Raw genomic sequence first — 11869 nt, 5'->3', positions numbered from 1 at the left:
TCTCGTTGCATTTCCCCCTTTCCTAATCGGCCACCATTCAGATAATAGTCTACTTTCCTGTTTTTGCCACCAAAGTGGATAACCTCACATTTATCCACATTATACTGCATCTGCCATGCATTTGCCCACTCACCCAGCCCATCCAAGTCACTTTGCAGCCTCCTAGCATCCTCCACACAGCTAACACTGCCACCCAGCTTTGTGTCATCCGCAAATTTGGAGATGTTGCATTCAATTCCCTCGTCCAAATAATTAAATATATATCGTAAATAGCTGGGGTCCCAGCACTGAGCCTTGCGGTACCCCACTAGTCACTGCCTGCCATTGTGAAAAGGACCCGTTTACTCCTACTCTTTGCTTCCTGTCTGCCAGCCAGTTCTCTATCCACATCAATACTGAACCCCCAAAACCGTGTGCTTTAAGTTTGTATACTAATCTCTTATGTGGGACCTTGTCGAAAGCCTTCTGAAAGTCCAGATATAACATATCCACTGGTTCTCCCTTATCCACTCTACTAGTTACATCCTCGAAAAATTCTATAAGATTCGTCAGACATGATTTTCCTTTCATAAATCCATGCTGACTTTGTCCAATGATTTCACCACTTTCCAAATGTGCTGCTATCCCATCTTTAATAACTGATTCTATCAGTTTCCCCACTACCGATATTAGACTAACTGGTCTGTAATTCCCCGTTTTCTCTCTCCCTCCCTTTTTAATATGGCCTAATATTTTAGGCAGAGGTTAATTTTAATAAAAAGATTCTATGAGACATTCATCTTTTTTTTTCACTTCTCTGATTCTGATGTATCCTGCTTTCTAGTTTCAATATTTTCTCTTTTACAACCTAAATAAGACGCATAGTGAGGAAACAAACTGAATTGATTTCCTTACTCCGCAATACCGCTCTATCTCTTATTTACCATCGAACTAGAGATATCTTGAATATATCTGGGTTTGAGTTATTGTATCCCCACCCATTACCACAATGAAGCTAGTGGCTGCACAACTAAAAGCTACTTAAAATATACGATCTATTTTAAATAGCTTGATAGCTACGGCAGCTACTGGGAAGAACGGGAATGAATTAGTTCCTTAATATAATTAATCATTTTTACACTGCAATACGCTTTTTTCATTTTTTTGTGTGCTATGTTAATAAATCACCACAGTGCCATAATGTTGTCAGCTTTAAGAGTGATGGAATCAGTACCATACCCTTAACGAGAGTATTGATCAGCCTCATACTGACGCAGGTTACACTGGAACAGTGACTTCCCTTTCAGCAGGATGTTGATAATCTTCCCGTACCCTCCTCTCCCTTTCTGTGCCTTTGGAAATATTAAGAAGACTAAGGTAGTTCTTGGTGTTACACACAGGTAGCTGTTAGCAGTGTGCAGCATTTACTAAACATCATAGCAGCAAAGGACCTGGGAGAAGGCCGATTGAATGAAGCAGGCTTGTATTTCACCGGGCCTGCTAGAATGGGCCAGTGCTGTTGCAAGCTGCACTACTGCTTTGATTGTCTGGACAAGAGGGTAATTTAACTTCCATTCTTTCTTTTTGTGCGACTGAAACAGGGTGGCTTTTCAAGTCATGCTGCCTCCTAAATTAAAATAATTTAGGAACTGCCGTTATGATTTTCAAAGTGTTTTATGGCACAAAATATATTTGTAATCGATATATAATTTAACTTTTATACTGTAAATATTGGAGGATGTATACAAAGAGCGCAATTTAGTTCACAGCTCTGTTCATTGTAATAACTTAAATTGGTAATTTTCTATCTAAAAGAGATGTTTTAATTGGGAGCAACCACAATACTTTTGTTTATTTAGTTTTAGGCTCGGTGTAACGTTGCACGACCACAGCTGATTTTGATTTGAATATTAGAGGGATACAAGTGAGGTGACTTATCATTCCCTCTTGAAGTTACTTTCTCAATCTCATCTTGGTTTTCTGTAAGAGCACAAGGTCATTTTGGTTAATTTTAGACTTGAAAATAGTCCTTAAATCTGTGATTTATTAACCTCTTGCTGCCACAAGTAACTCCCCTTACTCATTCTTCAATAACTTTGCATTCAGTTTCAGTAAACAATAATTATGCTTTCTCTCGTTTAAAAAAAATAGATCACTATAATCTGTATTGATAATACATTAAAGTAAAATTTTGAAGAAACTGTGTTTGTCATTAGTTCTAGGCTTAACTTAGTTGATTATGGAGGGATAAGTTTTCATCTATGCTGGCCTGTGGATTGCATGTCTGGTATACCATTGTTTTTTCGTGAGCTGGCTAGATTAAAATTGCTTTCTTCCAGCAGTTCCTTTTTTAATGTTCTTATCCTTATTTGCAGAATGAAAGTGCCCTTATCAAAGAGAAAGAACTTTCCATTGAGCTTGCTCATATCAGGGACGAAGTAGGTAAGTCAAACAATGAGATGAAATTTAGCTTTATTGCCTGCCTTCTAACAGTATATTTTATCTGTAGAGGTCGTACAAAAGTATAATTACAGAAATAGTTTTAATTGCATGGGAGCTGCTCTTCTTGTTACTGTGGGACTGTAAGGAGCAATAACTTATCCACTCATCTACTCATGTTCCTGTTTTCTTATGCTCTTATGACTCACTCTTGATTGTAAGATACAGCATGGAAACAGGCCTTTTGGCCCACCAAGTTCACGCCGATCATCTATCGCCCGTTCACGCTAGTTCTATGTTATCCCGCTTTCGCATTCACTCCCTACATACTAGGAGTAATTTACAGATCCAACTTGTTACTTTGATGACGGAACTACATCTTGGTTGTGGCACAAACTCATACCCGGGTGTTATCAGGTAATTTTCTCAGCAACCTTTTAATTGATGCATTCTCTTTCATTGCTGCTCCTAAGGGGCTGTCCCACTTGGGCGACCTAATCCGCGAGTTCTGGCGAGTTTGCCCTCGACTCATACTCACAGCATGGTCGACACGAGGTCGTAGGAGGTCTTTGTAACTCTCCTTCATGCTCGAGAGAAGTCCCCGTATACTCAAGGCCTCAGCTAGGTTGCGGTGTATTTTTCAACATGTTGAAAAATGCCCGCGAGTAAAAAAACGTCGCCATGGAAATAATCTATACTTTTTTTACTCGTAGGTTCAGTCGTAGTAGGTTGTAGTAGGTCGGCATGTTAGTCGTAGATAATCGAGGGTAGTCGAAGGTAATCGATGGTAGTCAAAGGTAGTTGTAGATGGTCTGCATCATAGTCGAAGGGAGGTCGAAGGAGAGCGAAGGAGGTCGTCTGCACTCTCCACTATTCGGTGTCCAATTTTCCCAAAGTTAGTCGTATCTAGTCGAAGCTAGTCTTCAACATGGTCGAAGGAGGTCTTCTACAGAGTCGAAAGAGTTCTTCAACATGACATTTTTTCAAACTCTCCTAAACTCTTCCAAGCTTGCCAATTAGGTCGCCCAAGTGGGACAGCCCCTTAAGGCTAAGTAACATTGTTTCATAAATATATAGTTAGTTCCAGTTTTCTTTCATCTCAGTGATTTTTTTCAGGTGTTATTCATTAATATAATAGTTTGATTGAAATGTTAACATACTACATGAATCCTTCTCTTTTATTTTCAAATAAGGCAGCATTGCTTTAGACTGAGTGCAGACATCAAAAAATATACTGAAATCATTGGATATAATAAACTGATTGATAAATATTTTGGACTATCTGAAAGATATGTATATAAGCTTTCCTTGCACTATAAAGCACTGCGATGAATTGTTTCCCATGTATCTATGTGATTTGTAGAAAAGTGATAAAAGATTTACTAAGAAAATTAAAATTTGGTTATTGTATGATAGACAATAGGTGCAGAAGTAGGCCATTCGGCCCTTCGAGCCAGCACCGCCATTCAATGTGATCATGGCTGATCATCCCCAATCAGTACCCCGTTCCTGCCTTCTCCGCATATCCCCTGAATCCGCTATATTTAAGAGCCCTATCTAGCTCTCTCTTGAAAGCATCCAGAGAACCTGCTTCCACCGCCATCTGAGGCAGAGAATTCCACAGACTCACCACTCTCTGTGAGAAAAAGTGTCTCCTCGTCTCCGTTCTCAATGGCTTACTCCTTATTCTTAATAAATCCTGATAAATTCATAAATCATAGGAGCAGAATTAGGACATTCGGCCCATCGAGTCTACTCCGCCATTCAATCATGGCTGATCTACCTTTCCCTCTCAATCCCATTCACCTGCCTTCTCCCCATAACCTTTACCACCCTTGCTAATCAAGAATCTGTCAATCTCCGCTTTAAAATGTTTGGCCTCTACTACTATACACGGCGATGTATTCCAAAGATTCAGTAATATCTGACTGAAAATCAAGTTTAATTTGGGAGATGGCTAATGCTTATACTAGTATAAAACACGGAGACTCTTATTTAATTTTATAAATGTTACACGTTGAACTTTGAACATTCTAATTCCGTTTTCAGAAACCTGACCTCTTTTCAGCTGAGGAGGGAGGGACTGAATGGTACAATTTTAAACACACTCCTAATCAGTTGCTAATGGAAAAATATTAACAGAGATTGCAAGTTAGGCCACAGTCAGTATGTTCCAAGCTCTCAGAAGATGGAAATTGCAATCATTAGAAATAGCTCACGAAAACATAAAGATAAACATGCTTTCAAATAATCAGTTTGCATAATCTTGAATGTCATTTAATTTCATTTCTATATAAATACTGCATGGTGGCACCTCTAGGTCATAATAAACCTGTTATTTTGGTTTTAAACACCTACAAGTCATTACATGGAAGCCAAAAGTAAAGACAAAAAAAAACTTTTTTTCAATCTGCCTACGGAGAACCGGAAAAACAATAGAGTAAAGAAAATAAAGAATATGGCCCATTGAACTGAAACTGAAATTCTTATCTGGTTATTTAAATGCAAACAACACATCTCAAAGGAAAAGGTATTTTGGTTGTTGACAGCAATAAGGGTTGAAGAGGCCAAGGCCGTAGATGTCTGCCTATATGTACTTCAGCAAAGCCTTTGATAAACTTCCACATGGTAGACTGCTCCGGAAGGTTAGATCGCATGGGATCCAGGGAGAGCTAGTGAACTGGAAACAGAATTGGCTTCATGGAAAGAAGCAAAGGGTAATGGTGGAAGGATGTTTTTCGGACTGGAGGTCTGTGATGAGTGGTGTGTCTCAGGATTAGTTGCTGTGGTTTATATCAACAGTTTGGATGAGATGTACAAGGCATGATATGATGACACTGAAGTAGGTGGTATCATGGACACTGAAAATGGTTATCAAAAATTACAACAGGCTCTTGATCAGCTGGGCATGTGGGCTGAGGAATGGTTAATTAAGTTTAATGCAGATAAATGTGAAGTATTGCAATTCGGGAAGTTAACCCAGGGCAGGATCTTCACTGTGAATAGTAAGGCCCTGGGGAGTGTTGCAGAGCAGAGGGATCAAGACGTACAGGGAGAGAGTTCCCTGAAAGTAGCTAGAAATGTAGATAGGGCAGTCATCTTTTGGTAGATAGGCCTTCATTAGTCAGGATATTAAGTTTAGAAGTTGGTGCTTTATGTTACAGTTGTACAATACATAGGACACACATGGAGTACAGTATTCAGTTTTGGTCACCCTGTTATAGGAAGGATGTCATTAAGCTGGAGAAGATTTACGTGGATGTTGCCAGGACTTGAGGGGCTGAGCTATAGGGAGAGGTAGGTCTTTATTCCTTGGAGTGCAGGAGGCAGAGGGTGATCTTATAGAGGTGTATACAATCATGAGAAGAATTGATAAGGTGAATGCAGAGTCTTTTACCCAGGGTGAGGGAATCAAAAGCCACAGGACATATGTTTAAGGTGAGAGGGGTGGATTTAATAGGAACCTGAGGGACGACTTTTTCACCCAGAGTGTGGTGGGGATATTTAAAAGAGGAGACATTTAAAAGACACTTCGAAAAGCTAGGAAAGCTAGAGGGATATTGGTCAAACACAGGCAAATGGGGCTAGCTTGGATGGGGTATCTTGGTTGGCATGGACAATTTGGGTCTGTTTCCTTGCTCTATGACTATATCTTAAGGAAAGACAATAGAGGTTTAGAGTCTTTATATTGAGACGTTTTTTAGCAGTGAGGTCACATGGCCATCTTGAAGGTGTAAAACTTAGAGTGAGCTTAGAAATGAACAAAGTTTTTAATGTGAGCAGTTTTCTGGTATAAGAAGTTGGAGTATTAAGCTTAGCGGTAATGAAGGCAAGAATGAGGGTTTCAGCAACAGCTGATTTGATGCAAGATTGAAAATAAGCAATAAGCCAGAGATGGATATGGGCAGACACAATTATGGAGTGGATATATGACTCGGCTTTGGGCAGTTACAACATCAGAGTTGCGACTGGGCTGACTCAGACATATTCTGGGAATGGGAATGATAACCAGGGAGCATGAACAGAAGACAATGATATCAGCCTTTCCTGCAACTTCTTATTCAATACCGGTTTTGAGAGAAATTAGGTGATAAATCTGAGTAGTAGAGTGTTTAAGAAAGATGGTGTTGAAGCAGTGCGGGATGTCATGTGCTCACACGTGAACTTTGAATGATATTCAGATGAGAAATATGGTTGGTAGTCCTTGGGATACTCAAGATATTGATGCAGGAGTTGAAAGACATAGATAACTCACTGACTCTTTTCAATAAATAATAATGCAACCAAGAAAGAGAAGCTCCACCCAGCTCTACAACAGGGGAGAGATTTTGGATCAGAATAGATGGATAACTGTCGATAACTGCAGGTCGATTGAGAATAGGTCACAACAGTTGAAATCAACAAGTAGCTCTTTAAGAACAACGAGGTGATATTTAATAATTAAAAATACATCTAAAGAAATAATACATTTATTTTAAAACACTATCTTAAATATTAATGCGTTAAAATACATTTTAACTTATCTTTTCCATCCTAGAATGGGGCCACAGTAGATATGTGAGTTAACATAGAAACATAGAAAATAGGTGCAGGAGGAGGCCATTCGGCCCTTCGAGCCAGCACCGCCATTCATTGTGATCATGGCTGATCGTCCCCTATCAATAACCCGTGCCTGCCTTCTCCCCATATCCCTTGACTCCACTAGTCCCTAGAGCTCTATCTAACTCTCTCTTAAATCCATCCAGTGACTTGACCACTGCCCCCTGTGGCAGGGAATTCCATAAATTCACAACTCCCTGGGTGAAAAAGTTTTTTCTCACCTCAGTCTTAAATTACCTCCCCCTTATTCTAAGACTGTGGCCCCTGGTTCTGGACAAGCCCAAAATTGGGAACATTTTTCCCGCATCTAGCTTGTCCAATCCTTTTATAATTTCATATGTTTCTATAAGATCCCTCCTCATCCTTCTAAACTCCAGTGAATATAAGCCTAGTCTTTTCAATCTTTCCTCATATGACAGTCCCGCCATCCCAGGGATCAATCTCGTGAACCTGCGCTGCACTGCCTCAATCACAAGGATGTCCTTCCTCAAATTAGGAGACCAAAACTGTACACAATATTCCAGATGTGGTCTCACCAGAGCCCTATACAACTGCAGGAGAACCTCTTTACTCCTATACTGAAGTCCTCATGTTATGAAGGCCAACATTCCATTAGCTTTCTTCACTGCCTGCTGTACCTGTAAGCCAACTTTCAGTGACTGGTGTACAAGGACGCCCAGGTCACGCTGCACCTCCCCCTTACCTAACCTAACCCCATTGAGATAATAAGGTTATGGTTGATGTAAAGTTGCAGACTGAAATATGTAGTGTATCTGGTCTCTGAGCTCAAAGTGATCTGGACTGGGCCAAGACTCATTGCCGAGTCCAAGGTGAAGTGAGATGTCAGAAGTTCTGCCATTTAACCCTCAGCTTGGCCCCAATTTCCACCTTGCAGAGCACAGACAGGGGTACATTGACCCACACACAGCAGTCAGTGCTACAAGAACATATTGCTCACTTTAATCCTGTAAATTTGTGCTCACTTCTTGTTTCATATAAATATCCTAATTAAAAAAAAATTTAGCAAGAAGGATAATAGTTTAATTCAAAGTACATTATCACATTAGTAGGTCACATGAAATGATCTACTTTTAAATTAGTCATTCCTAAAACACTTGAAATTAGATACAGGCTTTGTGGATGGTCTTCCATTCTTCCTAAATAATATAAGCACGACAAAATAAATATCTGCATGCACTGTTGTGAATTTCTACAAAATCTTTAAATAATAGAATATTGTACATGTTTGATTTGAGAGGAAGATTATATTTTATTGAGGAATCTACTGAGCATTTGATCACAGATGATGTCTAATAAACTATAATTAGAGAGGGAAAATCAAAATACGATGATTTCCAAGTTAAGAAAAACCTAACTCAACAAACCATATTAATATATAAAGTAGAAACTAAATTACACCACTGCGGATGTGGGGCTAGTCATTATTGCAGCATTAATGAACTGAATCTTCAAAAAGCAAGAGATGAACATCCTTTTACGTCAGTGGCTTTGGAGCTCAATGGTAACAAGAATTTGGAATACATCTGTAAAGCATATTCAACTTTCTCATGCAGTTACGAAGCATTTAACTGGTGAACAGCAATCATGCTGACTGAGTATGTCAATGGTGAGAAATTTGTGCTTTAGTAACCAGATCCTGCATACACTGGAAATGTTGCAGTGGACCATCATTGTAAGATTTTAGTGTTAAGCCCCTGTTCCACTTGGGCGACCTAATTGGCGAGTTTGCCCTCGACTCATACTCGCAACATGGCCACCACGAGGTCATAGGAGGTCTTCGTAACTCTCCTTCATGCTCGAGAGTGGTCTCCGCATATTCGAGGCCTCAAGTAGGTCACGGCGTTTTTTCTAACCTGATAAAAAATGTCCGTGATTAAAAAAAGGTCGCCATGGAAAAAAATCGATACTTTTTTACTCGTAGGTAGGTCATAGTAGGTCGTGATGGTAGTCGTAGGTACTCGAAGGTAGTCGAAGGTAACTGGCCCTTGAGAAAAAAAAGATGAGTAGAAAAAAAAGGTTATGTTAACATCAGCACGTGACCTCTGTCACTCCACGGCGTGTTCATTCATAGCTGGAGAGTTTTTGGAAGCAGACACTTGTGTAGAGATGGCACCTAAAAGACAGCAGCGTAGGGGCAGGGCAGTAACCATTGTCTCTTAAGCACACTGGTTGCCTATTTCATATCAGGAGGCCATTTAAGAGAGTCATTTTGGAATTTGATGAGCAATCGTTTCCATTGATAGTTATGCAACTCTTAAATAATGTAACCTTAGCCTTACCCTTTAGTATTTTTAGCTTGCATAAACAAGGTCAACCTATAGCTATTTAATAACACCCTTAGTTTTAAAAAATTCCTGCAGAAAAATTAACTTTGTTATTGTGAGTCTGAAATTCTCTAGTCCCTAACCCATTTTCCCAATGACAATTTGTATTATAACATAATTTATAACTTGATTCTCTAGCGCGTGGGAGCAAATATCGTGTTATAGCAGAACTATTCGTATTGAATTTGATGAAAGGATCAAGTCAAGTAGATCAGATGGAAGTTGAAATTTACTGGAATCTAAATGATAAAATGGGAGCTAACATAATGGGAACTAAGTATGTCAAACACTGTAAATATGCAATCAAAATAAAAAATGCTGGAACCACTCAGCGTCAGACAACATCTTTGGAAAGAGAAACAGTTAACAGGTAGGACACCCTTCTTCAAAACTGGGAAAGAGAGAAAGCAAGCTTATATTCAGTGGCAGAGTCCATGGCTAGTGTGGGGTATGGTGTTGGGATAGGTGCTACAAGGGGAATATCTCTGTTAGGCCAAGACCAATTGAGTTATTGTAGCGATGACACTAGCTGTTAGAATCGGATTGTGCTTCTTTGTTTGGTGTAATGTGCTGCCAATTGCAAATCTTATGGGACATGCCCGACAATCAAGACCACACTAATAAAAAAAGAAACAAACTAGGTCAAAATGACAGGCAGAAATGTTATGGTTCTGTTACAACAGAAGGAAAGAGTGAATTGTCTAAACTTGGAGAATTCAACATTGAATCCTTAAAGCTGTAGAAAGAAGAAGTGTTGTTCCTAAAGTTTGTTTTATGCCTCACTTGTAATAGTGGAGGTGGTCGCTTCGGAATACCAAGTGCCGATTTAAGGATGTAATCAGTAAAAGAATAGTTAAGGAGTGTGCATTTGCTTACGAATGAAGGACCTTGTGGAGAACAAAGATGTGAAACAAATGTTAATTTTGTGTTTTGGGAACAAGTTTTTAAGAAAGAGTGAAAGTGAGAATGAAGGTAAACCAAGAGAGAGAGGAGGGGGGTGAGAGAGAGGAGGGGGGTGAGAGAGAGGAGGGGGTGAGAGAGAGGGGGGGAGAGAGAGAGAGAGAGAGAGGAGAGAGAGAGAGATGGGAGAGAGAGAGAGAGAGAGATGGGGAGAGAGAGAGAGTTGATCCGCCCGCAAGCGACAAAATGATATACAGATGGAGGGAGAGAGAGAGAGAGAGAGAGAGAGGAGGAGAGAGAGAGAGAGGGGAGAGAGAGGAGGGGAGAGAGAGAGAGAGGGGAGAGAGAGAGAGGGGAGGGGGGGTCCGCAAGGTTTTTTTCAAAGCTCGCTTGCGAGCGGCGGCGTGACTGGCGGCGCGTTCGGTTCGCAGCGGGAGGGAGGGAGGGAAGGGCAGCGCGTTCGGTTCGCTGCTCCGGGGGCAGGTTCCCCAGAGGGAGTAATGGCCGCAAGGGCCGCCTTCTCATCGCGTGCGGGGGGGGGGGGGGAGTGATAATGTACCTCGTGGAAAACTGTGCATGCACATTGACATTAATCTGGGGGGGGAGGGGGAGGGGGTGGCACAGAGAGGGAGACATGGATGCACATATAGGGAGACACGGAGGCACAGAGAGAGACACTGTAAGGGTTTTCTGCGTCGAGCTTTCGCCCGACCTAAGGTCCCTGCGGTTTGCTCTGGTCCCTCGACCAGGTCGCGCACAATGGTTCCCCGTGAGTGGCTCGACCCACTCACCCCCTACGGTTCTAGACACTGGACTTAGTTGCAGGAGCGTTGATGGTGCAGAAAATTCAACCAGACCAGATTTGAAGACCAGGGTTTAAACAGGAAAAAACTTTTATTTAGCGGTCGGGACTACAGTACATGAATACTTTGACACAGTTCTATAAGGCATATGCATAATTACAGTTCCTGTTTCGGGATCATAGACGCAATAACTACGATACAATACTCGAGTGCAGGATGGGGAACATACGGCACATCGTAAAATTTGCCAGCGCATCTACACTTACACCCACGTTAATATAACCCCCTCCCCTCTATACTAAACTATGTCCAGGATGTGCAGGATCGGGGTACACGCTCACCATGGGGCGATTACTGAGGTTACTGGCTGGTCGTGCTGCTTCCTCCGATTAGGTGGCTGTGGAAGGGTTGGCAGTGGTGGTCTCGGTCTTTCGGGTGGTCCCGGGGGTTCACCTCACCCAGGTTCCTACTGCTTTCCTTTTTCTTTCCACGTGGCGGGGACTCCAGCCGGAGTGTGTGTCACACTAGATACCATGTACTTTTTAAGCGCTGTCCTGTGTCCTCTCTCTCTCTCCGCAAGTCTCCAGATTCGTTCAGTGACTCCTTCTGTGTCTCCCTCCTTTTTCCTTTCTTAAACCCAAAAATTGTGGCTAGTTATTCTAATCCTGACCCGTCCTATCTCCCGCCAGATCTCGGGATCTCTTTGCTTACAAGATGGGTTTCGAGCTTTCTCTTTGTTCTGCGTTATGTCCGGGAGTATCGGTGATGGCTAGACTGTCTGTTAATTTGTTTCTCGATAAGAGG

General features: G+C 41.3%; 1 protein-coding gene across 1 annotated transcript in view; it reads left to right on the top strand.

The window, feature by feature from the left end:
- Positions 1–1042: 1042 nt before the first annotated feature.
- The window catches only part of LOC129698050 (microtubule-associated tumor suppressor candidate 2-like), a 65700-nt gene continuing 54873 nt past the window's right edge, over positions 1043–11869 (top strand). The window contains exons 1-2 of the mRNA XM_055636887.1: positions 1043–1538; positions 2355–2421. Coding sequence (XP_055492862.1) covers positions 1485–1538; positions 2355–2421 — 121 coding nt within the window. The 5' untranslated portion in view covers positions 1043–1484. The remainder of the gene's footprint in view (positions 1539–2354; positions 2422–11869) is intronic.

The sequence above is a fragment of the Leucoraja erinacea genome, chromosome 6 (assembly GCF_028641065.1).
Source record: "Leucoraja erinacea ecotype New England chromosome 6, Leri_hhj_1, whole genome shotgun sequence".
Classification (NCBI taxonomy): Eukaryota; Metazoa; Chordata; class Chondrichthyes; order Rajiformes; family Rajidae; genus Leucoraja; species Leucoraja erinaceus.
The sequence above is the reverse complement of the archived record's forward strand: the minus strand, read 5'-3'. Positions and strand labels throughout refer to the sequence as shown.